Source organism: Chiloscyllium plagiosum, unplaced genomic scaffold (assembly GCF_037043375.1).
Source record: "Chiloscyllium plagiosum isolate Xiang-an unplaced genomic scaffold, Cpla_swu_hap1 HiC_scaffold_8, whole genome shotgun sequence".
NCBI classification, from domain to species: domain Eukaryota; kingdom Metazoa; phylum Chordata; class Chondrichthyes; order Orectolobiformes; family Hemiscylliidae; genus Chiloscyllium; species Chiloscyllium plagiosum.
In genome coordinates, this window is record NW_028270146.1 from 4,381,296 (window position 1) to 4,396,207 (window position 14,912).

General features: G+C 42.4%; 1 protein-coding gene across 2 annotated transcripts in view; it reads right to left on the reverse strand.

The window, feature by feature from the left end:
* ttll5 (tubulin tyrosine ligase-like family, member 5) overlaps window positions 1-14,912 on the reverse strand; it is a 451,975-nt gene that overhangs the window by 206,632 nt on the left and 230,431 nt on the right. For both annotated transcript variants that reach the window (XM_087989544.1, XM_087989543.1), the window contains exon 28: window positions 8,450-8,616. In XM_087989544.1, coding sequence (XP_087845670.1) covers window positions 8,450-8,616 — 167 coding nt within the window. The remainder of the gene's footprint in view (window positions 1-8,449; window positions 8,617-14,912) is intronic.

Below are 14,912 nucleotides of genomic sequence, written 5' to 3' on the forward strand. Positions count from 1 at the left end.
ATTCATTGCTTCAAATCAGAGCTGATAGTTCAGGCCACATGAAATCAGTGATTTGGTTTTGGAATGAAGCCATATTTCATACATATTCTGAGCCACCATATCACATTTTATTTCAGAGACACAAATACACAGGGAGTAGCAAAACTACAGGACTTCATGAAAGAAGCTGAGTTTCACATTGACTATAGAAATATCAACAGGTGTAAGCCATTCAGCCCTCAAGCACGCTCCACTATCCATTAGGATTATGGTTGTTCCATGTAGCTAGTCCACATGTGGAACAGGTGAGTGAGGATGTGAATACAGAACTCTGAGGACTAACATTTACATATGTTCAGTAGCCATTTAAACTGGGTACTCCCTGCATCTTTAATTGGCCTCACTGACCGAGAACCGAAGTTTAAAATACAAACACTGCATTAATGGACACAGAGGGGGAACCATACTCCCCAAAGAGGCATACGTTTTCATTATTAGCTACTTGTGTGGTCAAATAATGACTCAATTCTTTTGTTATGAGGAGAGTCAGATGGCAGCATCATCAAGTTACACGTCAACTCTAGAACTGAGTGCAAGGGCAGCAAAAAAAAATTAACCCTTCAGTGATATTTCTGTCTCAGTTAAGAGCTTATTCCATTCCTTAGAATTATATAGAGCTACAGCGAGCAGCAATATAGCTTGGTTCAGTAAGTTTGGGAAAACCTGCATTGCACAAAGACCTAGCCTCTCCTCATCTCCTTAACCTCCTTCAGCTCCTACAGCCGTTTGAAATTAATGCTCTGGTATCATGTGTATCCCTTGCATCCTTCATTCTGGTATTGGCTGCCATACCATAGTCGTTTATCCCTTGCTGTGAAACTCCCCTGCTGAACATTTTCATCTCAGCACCTCTGTTCATATACGCTGGATTAATCAGTAGTGGGTTCAAGCCCCATTTGAGCAAGTAATTCAGTCTAACACTCTCAGTGCAAAACAGTGGGAGTGAAGTACTCACATGGTTATAGCATTTATATCTTATCCACTGTTGCTTAAATTAATTATTTTGTAATTTAACAGTTTGCAGGATCTAGTTGTGCACAAATTAGCTGCTGTATTTCGTAATTTACAACGTTAACAACAATTAAAAAATATGCCTCACTATCTGGACAGTGAAAGGTGAAATTCACCTCTTTGACCATGTCAATTGGTCTAATTTGTTTTGAAAACACGCTTGTGAAGCTCCATGAGGTATTTTCTCTGGAGTAAAAATGTGATAATGATAAAAGCTGTTGCACCGCTTGATCAGGTTGGAGGTCAATCTTTTGTTTTGTTATTCTCTTTCCAAGACCATCAGCTCTCAGCATTTGCTACTTTAACAAGTTGAATTCCAAGAATAGTGCCTCTGGCTGTGAGGAGTGCTCAGGAATTCTGACCGTTCATTCTTCCGCCAGGAACTTGGTGGAAGTTGGAGATGGGAGCTGGGCTCAGAGCTGTCACCTGGTAAGCAGGGGAGGGGAGGGTCCTCTGGGGCAGCTGATACTATTCTTTCCCTTCAAGAAGCTCACTTCAAATCCAAAGCAGAGAGTAAGCAGAAACTCCGCCCTCACACACGCATCCACACACAGGGTGGATCGCTAATCCAAACATAGGGGAAGAGGTTTCTATCAAGCTTCTACCTAATGTCAACCTAATAAATCAGCCATTACAATCCCTCCATCCTGATATTGGGCCCCTGAGAGTATGACACAAGCAGAGATCAGTGGTCTTGAAGCCCATTTAATCCGTCTGCTATTAATTTGGGAAAACTGAGCTGGACACAGTACTGGCTGAATATTTTATTGAGTCATCTCTTCCTGCTTCTGCCTCCACAACAATTTGCATTCATAAAGTACCTTTAACATAATCTAAACATTCGAAGGTGCTTCACATGAGCGTTATAAAACAGAACATAATTCTGTATCACATAGAGATACGTACCAAGGCAGGAGACTGACAGTTTGGTCAATGAAGTAGGTTTTAAGGAATATTTTGAAATAGGAAAGACAGCTAGAAAAGTGAAGAGATTTATAGGGAGAACCCAGGCCTTGGGGCCAGGGCAGGTAAAGTTATAGTCACAATTGGTAGAACAAGACATGTAAGAGGCACCAGTGGCGAGGACTGCCACCTCACAGGGCAATGGATGAGATTACAGAGATGTGGATGGGTCATCAAGGATTTGAAAACAAAGTTGGGAATTTTAATATCAAGGCATTCCTTAAAAGGAAATCAATACAGGAGAAGCGCAGTGATAATGAGTGAATACGACATTGTGGAAACAAGGACATAGCCAACAGTTTTGGATAACTTAAAGGTTACAAGAGAGAGCAAAAAGAGGAGAGTTAGCCAGGAATGCATTGGCACAACCAGACTTTAAAGCAGTAAAGGCAAGTAAAAGACTTCCAGCAGCAGATGAAATGAAGCAGGGGTGAAATTGGATAATGCAATGGAGGTGGTATTAGATGGTTTTAGTAATGTGTGTATATGTAACTGAATGTTCATCTTTGGGTCAAACATAAAGCTAAAGTTGCAAACAATCCAGTTCAGCCTCAAACTGCTTCAATCTCAGACAGCTGCATAGAAAGGAATGGAATTGGTGGCTGTGGTCAGAGACAATTGCTTTGATCTTCCTCACATTTAGTTGAAGATGACCAAAAACAGAAGCTCAGGGATCCCGGAGGTGATAGTGAGAGAGCGGGAGGAGAAGCCATTGCAGGTGACTCTTTGACCATGATTAGAATCATGCAAGTGGAAGCAGCTTGGTGAGGTTGAAAAGGTGGGAGGAAGTCAGCAAGGCCCAAGCATATCAAACTGTGCAGACAAATCGAGAAGGATGAGGAAGGACAGTAACCTTTGTTACAGTCAAAACCGACAGAGATTTTAAAGAAGTCTAATTCTAATCTGCATTCACCGTTGTAAATCAACTATACATCTTGTCTGGCTTAATACATGGAGAGAAATTTAGAATTACCCATTGCGTGGATATTTTACCCTGCCTCAGCCACATAAACTTTGCAAAACCTCTGAGGGCATGTTACCACTGCCTAATAGTCAAAAATGGGAAGGTTCAAGCGACTGTGTGCCTAGGATCATATGGGTTCAGTTTCCCCTACTGAAGGATGTATCAGTGTGGGAACAATTTAAGAAATCTGTACCCTGGGCTCACTGAGTCTCCCTGGCATGCTGACACATAATTTGGAGCACCACGTTGCAGCTGCTTGTGAGCATTAGAAGAAAGCAGCCTGCTGCTTCTCTTTGTGCCCTGATTATTGGACGAGGCAGTGTTAGCACATCACCAACAGCTGGCACAGTCCAGTTGGGGGTGGGGGTATGAGAGGGGGTGCAGTGCAATTTAATGCTTCAGCTAGTTTGCAGATCATTCCTGTCAGTTCACGTTACAGTTACACTGGAGCCAAATTTTACAAATTGGAATTCAAATTGCATCATTGTGAGTATGAGTCTGGTGCTGCCACATAACATCCAAGAGAGAAAGCACAAAAGGACAGATAGATAAAGCATGAGAAAAAGTGAGACAGGGCATGAGGGAGGTTGAGAAGTGGGAGACAGCAAGGCACAGAAAATGTAAGATACAGTATTAGGAGGACATGATGTGAGAGCATTGAGGGAGTAAGGAACAAAACAGCACAATAACAAGAAAAACAGCATCAGGAGAAAGCCTGGAAGTGTGTAACAGTGATTTTCAGAGCTATCTTCAACACTATTAAGTTAAATCTACTAGGTGGGGAGAGGGAAATTATACTGCTATTAGATAGGAGCTGTGGATTATATATCGGGAACAATGCTTGGCACAATATCATGGGCTGAAGGGCCTGTACTGTGCTGTACTGTTCTATGTTCCAAATCATTTCCTCACCATATTTGCAACCTCACGGCCTGGCATATTACACACTCTAAAATTACCAGAAAGTCAGGAGATCAATCTAGTTCAAAGAAGAGTGCAGGAGGGCATGCCAGGAGGAGCACCAAACTGGCCTAAAAATGAGATGTCAATCTGATGAAGCTACAACTTGCATGCCAAGTAGCAGAAGCAGCAAGTGACAGACAGAGTTAAATGATTCCACAACCAGCAAATCAGATCTACATTCTGCAGTCCTTGCATATCTGGTCATGAATGGTAGTGGCCAATTAAACAATCACTGGAGAAGGATCCACAGATATTCTCATCTCACCGATGTGGGAGCTCAGAACATCAGCGGAAAGCTAAGGCTGAAGCTCAGCTATAACCTGCTCAGCTATAACCTGCTCAGTGACACCCAGTTTGAGTTTTGCCAGGATCACTCAGCTCCTGACCTCATTACAGCCTTGATTCAAACATGGACAAAAGAGCTGAATTCCAGCGGGGAGGTGAGAGGGATAGCCCTTGACATCGAGGCTGCATTTGACCGAGTATGGCATCAAGGAGCCCTGGCAAAACTGGAATCAATAGGTATGAGGGGCAAACTCTCTGCTAGTTAGAGTCATACCTGCCACAAAGGAAGATGGTTGTGGTTGTAGAGGGTCAGTCATCCCAGCTCCAGGACATCTCTGCAGGACCCCCTCAGGGTAGCGTCCTAGGCCCAACAATCTTCAGCTCTTCATCAATGACATTCCCTCTGTCATAAGGTCAGAAGTGGGGATGTTCACTGATGATTGTACAGTGTTCAGCACCATTCACAACTCCTCAGATACTAAAGCAGTCCGTGTTCAAATGCAACAAGATCTGGACAATATCCAGGCTTGGGCCAATAAGAGGCAAGTTACATTCACACCACACAAATGCCAGACAATGACAGTCACCAATAAGAGGCACTCTAACCACAGCCTCTTGTCATTCAACAGTATTACCACCACTGAATCCCCCACTGTAACCATCCTTGGGGTTCCATTGACCAGAAACTCAACTGGACTCATGACATAAACACAGTGGCTACAAGAGCAGGTTTAGAGACTAAGGATACTGCAGCGAGTAACTCACCTCCTGACTCCCCAAATCTGTGCAACATCTACACGGCACAAGTCAGGAGTGTGATGGAATACTCCCCATCTGCCTGGATGGATGCAGCTCCAACAGCACTCAAGAAACTTGACACCATCCAGAACAAAGCAAGCCACTTGATTGGCAACACATCCACAAACATCCACTCCCTCCACCACTGACACTCAGTAGCAGGAAAGTGCATAACCTCATACTTACCCTCTTGTATTCCATCTGCCACTTCTTTGCCCACTGTCTTAGCCTGTCCAAGTCCTTCTTAGCCTCCCCACCTCCTCAATCTGTCCTTCCACCTGTCTTTGTGACTTCATAACAAGATACATAAGAATTCTGTGTTTTATTCAGCAAAATATAGACAGGTTTAGGTTGATAAGTTGTAAGTGACTTATGCAGCATGTAAGTGTCAGGAAATGAGCAAGACGGAATCTAACCATTGCCTTGTGACATTCAATGACATTACAATTGCTGAATTCCTCTCCTCCTCTCAACTGCCTTTTGTGAGGCTTGGAGGTAATCTATTTGTGAAATTGAAAGTGATGTGCAAAAGAAGCAAGGACAATGTGAGGAAAAAAATCCCATTTCCTCATACAGCAAATAGTGAAGAGTATAAAATGCATTGCCTGGAAAAATGGTGGAGGCAGGTTCAACTGAGGCATTCAAATGGGCATTGGATAGTTATTTGGATACAAATTGTGTGCAAGAGTATGGGGAAAAAGCAGCAGACTGGTACTCAGTAAAGATGCTCAGTTGAAGAACCAGTGCAGGTACGATGGGCTGAATAGTCTCATTGCACACTGAAACATTTATGATTCTGTGAAGAATACACCAAGATTAGAATGACCAGGAAGGGTTTGAGTTCTGAGGAAGGGTCACTAAACCAAAACATTAACTCTGATTTCTCTCCACAGATGTTACCAGACCTGCTGAGCTTTTCAAGCAATTTCTATTTTTGTTTCTGATTTCCCGCATCCCCGCAGTTCTTTTGGCCTAAATATTTAAAAGTGCCTGAAGTCCAACTTCCAATTCTAAATTCTATTATAATTTTATCTAACATCAATTTTTCAAATGTCTCAGATCCACCTCACTGAAAGTTTCCTAGTGCACTATAAATTGTCTTCTAGCAATTCTCTGCAGTTACACCAAAACATGTCAGGATTTGTTTTTAGCTGAATATATCTAGCTTTTAATACAATAAATGTAACTTGAGAAAACCAAACCTGGGTGCATTGCTTAGTCCATAGACACCATGTTGAGCCTCCATAATTTACCTTCTCTATCACCAGTTTGTTTTGGAGGCTTGAAAAGTACTTCTCTTTGAAATTGCTCCTATTTCAAAAATGTTCCTCTGACATGAATGAATTTACATTGATGTGACTGCATTGCTAAAAGTGGTTGGAAAATCCTTTAATTGACTTTGCCAACTATCAGAAAAAACGAATCACACTTCCTGGTCACACAGTTGTTCTTCAAATCCCGCACTAAAAGTCTGACATTAGCTTTCAAGGTGCTATTAGGAGATACGTCCTCCATAGACATCCACTCATGGGGTAATGCTGAATGTTTTTATCTGGCATCTTCATGTATACATCAGACTCTCTCCAACTGACAAATTCTTTCAGTTTTGCCATTACCAATTCACCACCTAACTCAATTGTTACTAGAGCTTCTCTATTTTAAGGTCTCCTACCACTTGACGCACTTTAAATCTGTTCTTTGGTCTTTGATCTGGTTCCCTACTAAGGCTTGGTCCCTATCCAGACCACCATGACTCAACCTGTCCCTCCTTTTACCAGATCCTTTCACAAGTTTGGATATTTTCCTTGGGCTAAGTTCATCCTTAAGCCCACTGTTTGAATTTATCCATATATCTTAGGAGAACGTCCACATATTCTTCACTGTTCAGTTGTTCAGCTTCTAGTTTCAAGAAACATTTGCAACTGCTCTTGCTCATGGTGGACAGGGAAAGCAAATAGAAATTGCTTGAAAAGCTCAGCAGGTCTGGTAACATCTGTGGAGAGAAATCAGAGTTAACGTTTTGGTTTAGTGACCCTTCCTCAGAACTCAAACCCTTCCTGGTCATTCTAATCTTGGTGTATTCTTCACAGAATCATAAATGTTTCAGTGTGCAATGAGACTATTCAGCCCATCGTACCTGCACTGGTTCTTCAACTGAGCATCTTTACTGAGTACCAGTCTGCTGCTTTTTCCCCATACTCTTGCACACAATTTATATCCTCACAAAATAGTGACAGGAAGTTGAATCCAGACACCTTATACCTGGTTACAATCATCAATGTCATTTCCTAGGCCCGACCATCTTCAGCAGTTTCATCAATGTCCTTTCCTCTATAATAAGGTCAGAAGTGGGGAAGTTTGCTGATGTTTGCACAATGTTCAGCACCATTCATGACTCATACTTACTGAAACAGTCCATGTTCAATGCAGAAAGACCTGAACAGTATCCAGGCTGGCATGTGGCTACTAACATTTTGCATCAGACAAGTGCAAAGTAATGACCATCCCCAGTGACAGGAACTCTTACCATTGTCCTTTGACATTCAATGAAGATACTATCATGGAGTCCCCTACTATCAATCGGTCACCATTGATCAGAAACTGAACTGGAACAGTCATATCAATACTGCGGTTACAAATACACTTTGGAGGCTGGAATCCTGCAGCAAATAACCTACAGCCTGACTCCCCAAGACCTTTTCCACCATCTATAAGATACAACAAGAAATGTTTTGGAATACTCCCCACCTTCCTGGCTGAGTTAGCTCATGCTGAAGAAGCTTGACACGTTCCAGGAAAAGACCGCTTGATTGGCACCACATCCACAGTCACTCCCTTCAACAAAGATGCTTAGAGCAATAGTGTGTACCGACTACAAGGTGCACTGCAGAAATTCACTTTGGCCTACAACAGCACCTTCCAAATGCATGACCACTACAATTTAGAAGGACAAGGGTAGCAGATACATTGCAACAGTATCATCTGTAAGTTCTCCTCCAAGCTACTCACTATCCTGACTTGGAAATATATCACTATTTCTTTAGTGTTGCTGGGTCAAAATTGTGAAATTCCCTCCCTAAAGCATTGTGGGTCTACCTATATCAAATGGACTTCAGCAGTTCAAGAAAGCAGCTCACTACCACCTTCTGAAGGACAACTAGAGATGGGCAATAAATGTTGCCAGCCAGCAACACCACATCCCATGAATGAATAAAAGAAAAAACTCCATCTTCTCAAGGGCATTTAGGGAAAGACAACAAACAATGGCCTTTGATATTGACACCGGAAAAGAAGTAACCCAGGTAGAACACCCTGGGGCATTGGTACTTGCGAATGTTTGATATGATTAAGCTAACCTGGCATCACAACCTTTGACAATGCAGAATAACAAATCCATTCAGAAACTTTTTTTTCTTCAGACCTTACCGGGAGGCTGTAGATGCGATTCTGTCACCACACCCAGAGCTGGGAGCTTGAGAGTCAAGGTGGGCAGCGTGTATCGAATCCAAGTTTTTGACTGATGACTGGAAGCCCGGTGTCATAAACATATTTCCTCTGTTCATTGCTCCACTTGCCAGGTTCATGTTGGATAGCTGTGAGAGAAATTAAAGCAGCAATCATGGGGGGCGGGGGTCAATATCATCCATTCTGATTGCAATCTTATCTGTCACAACTGCACATACCTGTATCCGTGCACACAGCCTGTATTTTGAATAATAAAAAGAAACTGCACACAATAAAAAGAGACAAAATGGGTACCTCTCTGAGAGAAAATGGATGTGATGCTCAGGAGAAAAAATGTTTAGAATACAGAGTAAGAGATCTGTTCTTCCCCCAGAAGGGTGTAAGGTTGTAAAATTCACCAGCAGAGTTAGGAACTAAAACAGAGATCATGCCAACAGCTTTTTAAAATCAAATTGATGAGTCAAATTGTGGTGTAGATTACTTGATTAAGATAGTCAATTCATCTCACAGTCTTGAAATTTGTCTTACCCAATGAAATCATGCCCAGGCTCAATCACTCAGATGTCCAGGTTTACAAACCATTTAACATGTAGATACAGAAAAAAAATTGAAACATTTAATGGAATTCTGGTTTTTATATCATATCCAGTTTTACAAAGCCCTGGCTATACCAGATCTTCAGTCACTGTGAACAAGATTTCTAACCAGTATAGTCACTATGATTTTGTGCCCATTGATCTCGTTTTCTGGTCTCCTCCCAATTTGGAAACTAGTTCTCTACATTTATTCCCTTGAACATTTTCTTTTTTTATTATTATTTGTTCATGGGAGATGGGTGGCACTGGCTGGACCAGCATTTCTTGTCCACCACTAATCTCCCTGAAGAAGGGGATAGTAGTAAAATCACAGAAACATCACTTCTCAGCCTTCTCTTTTTAAGAGAACAGAGACCTAGCCAGTTGAACCCATTGAAGGGTTAAAATCATATGCCTTATCCAATAGGGATCAAGGGCACCCATACAACAGTCTGCAGGCCAGGCCTGTGCTTATTCTGTCAGCCACGTGCAAAGATATACAGCTGAGACATCTAGTGGCAGAACTCATGTGCACCCAAACTCTTACGGAGGCAAGTTGTGAGTTGGTGCAGTGGAGGGATATTAGGAGAAGATAGGAGATGAGGTGGAGAGATAGGATGAGAAGCTGGGAAATGAGGTTGTGGGATATGAGAAGAAAGATAGATGGGGTTGATCTGCAAAAGAAAATAACTGAACTAATTGTTTCTAATGACCTTTGTCTGTTTCTGTTCCGAAAACATTTTTTTTATTTGAGAGGTTTTTCCCTTTTAGAATGTCTAGACTCCAGCACAGTTGTAATCTTTAATTGCATCACCATGCAAAGACGCTTACTACCATACATTAAAAGATAAAAAATATTAGGGATTAATCGTATAAAAAAGCTTGCTACAATGAAAAACCACTTGGCTCATTTAAGCTGCTCTTTGCTTAATTCATAAATGGACCCAGAGCTGAAAATGTGTTGCTGGAAAAGCGCAGTAGGTCAGGCAGCATCCAAGAAGCAGGAGAATCGACGTTCCGGGCATGAGCCCTTCTTCAGGAACCTTCATTCCTGAAGAAGGGCTTATGCCCGAAATGTCGATTCCCCTGCTCCCTGGATGCTGCCTGACCTGCTGCGCTTTTCCAGCAACACATTTTCAGCTCTGATGTCCAGCATCTGCAGTCCTGACTTTCTCCTAATAAATGGACCCAGCCTGCTGAGAAGTGGACAGTTTCCTCTGAGTCAATGTGAATCAACCAATAATATCTCTTGAGGTTCTCAGTTCTCTTTTTTCAACAAAAAGTCCTTCTGCAAGGTATTAGTTGATCGCAAATTAACCGCTTTTACTGGCAGTCAGTTCAGATTTGGAGTGTTAGGATGTGGGTTTGTGCCCACAGCTATCTGAACGGTGAACTCCCAATATTAAATATGTGGCTGTGGGAAGGTGCCAAGTGAAGGTTAGGTAATACCTCACAAGGAGGAAGGAAAACCAAGAGGAATCAACAAGTCCATTCCTGGCACCTTCTAGTAAAGGTTACAGAGAATCCTCTCATCAAAGGAAACAGGAGGCTGCTACAGGAAAAGGAAGAGGAAAACATAATGAACATTATTACAAGCAGGATATAAGTACCAAGCCCATGCTAAAACAGGAGAATTTATATAATTTCGCACAAGAATTTCATAAGCTTCAAATACACTGACTTGAAATGCAGTGACATCATTACATGCATAATGACTAACTGCTTTGTGCATAGCAAGATCTCAAGGGCAGCAATGAAAGGAAAGAAGCACTTGGTCAGTTTTCGCTAACATTAATCTGGATGGAATCATAGACTCACACAGCACGGAAACAGACCCTTCAGTCCAACTCATCCATGCTGACCAAGTTTCCCAGACTAAATTGGTCCTTCTTGCCTGCATTTGCCCATACCCCTCTAAGCCTTTCCTTTCCATGTACCTGTCCAAATGTCTTTTAAATATGTAACTGCACCTGTTTCTACACTTCATCTCGCAGTCCATTCCACATACAAATCATTCTTGGCATGAAAAAGTTATCCCTCATGTTCCTTTTAAATCTTTCTCCTCTGAACTTAAAAATATGTCCTCTAGTTTTAAATTCTCCTACCCTGGGGAAAAGACCTTTGCTATTCCCCTTAGCCAGGTGCCTCATGATTTTATAAACCTCAATCTCCTATGCTCCAGTGAGAAAATATCCCCACCTTTCCTTATAACTCAATCCCTCGCCAATTTAATAATATCCTTCCTTTAGCCCAGAATGTTGCTCTTCCACAAAATACTGGCCCAGTGTAGCACTAAAAAGGTCATGGTGCAGGTCCAAATCCTGTATTGGCCAGTGTACCTATTCATCCTGGAAACCAGTTGATACCTAACCCCATTTGTGGCTTTGGATCATTTATCTCCACCTGAGGGGTCAGGCTAGAGTTTAACATTTCATCCAGCACTGCACAAGTGTGTCAACCTAGATTCTGGGCTCAAACCTTAACAGTGAACATAAATATATGAGACATAGGAGTTGGAGTTAGTTATAGAGCCATAGAATCATACAGCACGGAAATAGACCCTTCGGTCCAACCAGTCCATGCCAAACATAACCCCCCAAACTAAGCTAGTCCCATCTGCCTGCTTCTGGCCCATATCCCTCCAAATCTTTCCTAATCATAGACTTATCAAAATCTCTTTTAAACATTGTAATTGTACCCATATCCATCACTTCCTCAGGAAGTTCAATCCTCACACGAACCACCCGCTGTGTAAAAACTTTTGCCTCCGTGTCTTTTTTTAAATCTCTCTCACCTTAAAATTGTGCCCCTGGTCTCGAAATGCCCCATCCTAGGGAGAAGACAACTACCATTAACTCTATCTATACCCTTCACTATTTTATAAACTTCTATCCAGGTCATCTCTCAACCTGCTCTGCTCCAGTATAAAAAAATCCCAGCCTATTTCTTAAAACTCAAACCTTCCATACCTAACAACATCCTGGTCAAGCTCTTCTGAACCCTCTCCAGCTTAATAATATTCTTCCTATAACTAGGCGACCAAACCTGGATACATTAGAAGGGGCCCCACCAATACAACCTCAACATGATTTCCCAGCTCCTATACTCAAAGGACTGAGTAATGAAGGTAAGTGTGGCAAACACCTTTTTAACCAGCCTGTCTATATGTGAAGCAAATTTCAAAGAATTAAGTACCTGAACCTCTGGGTCTCTCTATCTGGTCTTTCAAATTTGCTCCATCCTGCACTTTTCTGCACTATCCCTAGAGGAGGAAAGGGTTGTGGGGGCTCTGGGAAACTTCTTTATCCAGTAGGTTCTCAGTCCAATTAGTAAGGTCACATAGCCACTGGGGAATGGAGGAGGCCAAGTGGACCAAGTATCTGTAGGGAGAATGCTTGGGCAAGAATGATCATTGAAACATCAACTTCAATGATTAAACAATAATTAAAAGAATGTAATACAAAATCCAATTTGAAATTGGAAGAAGGCTAACTTCAATGAGATGAGAGAAGGTCCACCCAGGTATAATGGTACAAAGACAGAAAAAAATGGAAAAGGAACAATGGGCAACGTTTTGGATTGCTTCAAGTGTATGGAAGGAAACAAAGGGATGCTGTCCAGGATCGCATTGTAACAGTCAAGTCTATAAATAATGAAGGTATGAGTGATGGTTTCTGAAATAACTCCACGAAGGCTAGTATACCATCAACAAGTCACTCTTTATTTACATGACACTAACCCTGCTTGCTCAGAGCCAGCTCCTAGAGTGAGCAGAACCCCAGACACTCCTGTTTAGATCCGTCAGCCTGGACTCTCTGATTGGACCAGATTAACAGCCCCAATCGATGAGAGCCACCTGGCTTACCTTCTTCTGATCACTATGTCTCTTCCCTTCTTAGTCCTGGGATGGAGGCCCGTTCTTTTTCCTGTAGCTTCCCTGGGGCATTTTCACACCAGGTCCAGATTTACTGACTCGACCTTGGACACTGACGGTGTGTACCAAACCATAGATTGTCTCTTGTGCCCGGAGCATCTTGGCCGAAACTCATCTTCTTCTTCAGGTGATAACGGCGTCAAGATTGTGTCATCTGCCATGTCCATCACATCTTCAGAGGTTCCTTCAACGCTAGGCAGAGTGGGAGAACCCACAGGTTCTGACAGCCTTTCCAGATGTTCTGAGGGGCCGGGTATGTTTTGACCCTGTCCTGTTTGTGAGATTGTAGTTTTCATGTGGCCCACGTGCTTGTTCAGGGCCACCTCACTTACTTGAACTTTGTACGTCACGGGACTTGGCTTAGTGTTGACCATGCGTTTTAACCAGGCAGGGCCATTCCCATGGTTCCTGCACCAAACTCTGTCCCCTGAAGTAAACTGCCTCTCTTGCTTAGGGGAGTCTTGTGCCCATCACTGCACTCCTGATGCAATTTTACCCTCCTACCCCAAGGTCCAGGAAGATCAGATTTAACCTGGTGAGGAGTCTTATCCCCATCAACAACTCTTCTGGAGCTGACCCTGGAGTTGCATGAGGGGTGGTCCAATAATCAAACAGGAACCGGGACACTTTGGTATTGAGAGAAGCTGTCAGCTGTTTCTTTAAGCCTGCCTTCAAAGTTTGGACTGTTCTTTCCACCAGACCATTGGCTGATGATAATTTGAAGCTGTCCTTATATGTCAAATACCAATTGACTTTAGGATATACTCTAAGTACTTGCTGGTAAATGATGGCCTGCGTGTACTGCAAAAGATGCTCACAACATTTCAGTCATCATCCCTGTGTTTGATGAATGAACTCTGTGCATGTCTATCCACAATGACTATTGTGCCCATGAAAAAACTGGCATAGTTGATGGGTAACTGAGTCCAGGGTTTACCCAGCCATTCCCATGAATATTGGGAAGCTGCAGGCAGTGGTTTTTGTCCTTGTTGGCACTCTGGGCACTGCCCCACCAATGTGGCTATGTTAGCATCCAATCCAGGCTACCAAATATAACTTCTTGCCAAAGCCTTCATTTTGGATGATCGCTTCCAGCTCAGCGAGCTGAGTTCATCCAATATCTGAACTCAGGACAATCAGTCTTGTTCCCCATGATAATATACTGTTCTCTACAGTGACTTGGTCTCACTGGATTTAGAAAGGTTTCAATTCTGTTTTTTTTTCGGCGATTTTGTTTGCCCCATCACCACCAGCTGTTTTAGTTTTGCCAGGACGGGATCTTCCTGTGTCTGCAGTCTGATATTGTCAGCAGTGATCAGAAGGGTGTCGAGAAAGTTAATAACCAGAACAGACTCTTCCAGTAGTGGCACCACTCCAGTGGGGGTGTTTCTGCCAGCAGAAAGTTGCATTTGCTACTTGACCCCCAGATGATATTCCAACTTGTAAATGTACACACTCAGAATAAGAGCTCATTACTGAATTTGACTTGAAGTTATGGGCAGCAGACCATATGGATATCCATCTTTAAGTCATTGTAGCAGGGGCTTGTCATCTGTTACCATTACAAATTACTTCAGTAAATGCATTGGTGGAACTTTCTCACACTAAAGAGAGGGATTTAACTTTCCAAACATAGACTGGGCCTGCCATAGTCTTAAGGGTTTAGATGGAGAGGAATTTGTTAGGCATGTAGTAGAAAATTTTCTGATTCAGTATGTGGATGTACTGATTAGAGAAGATGAAAAACCTGACCCTATTCTTTGGAAACAATGCAGGGCACGTGATTGAGGTGTCAGTGGGGAAGCACTTTGGGACCAGTGACCATAATTCTATTAGCTTTAAAACAGTGATGGAAAAGGATAGACCAGATCTAAAAGTTGAAGTTCTAAATTGGAGGAAGGCCAATTTTGACAGT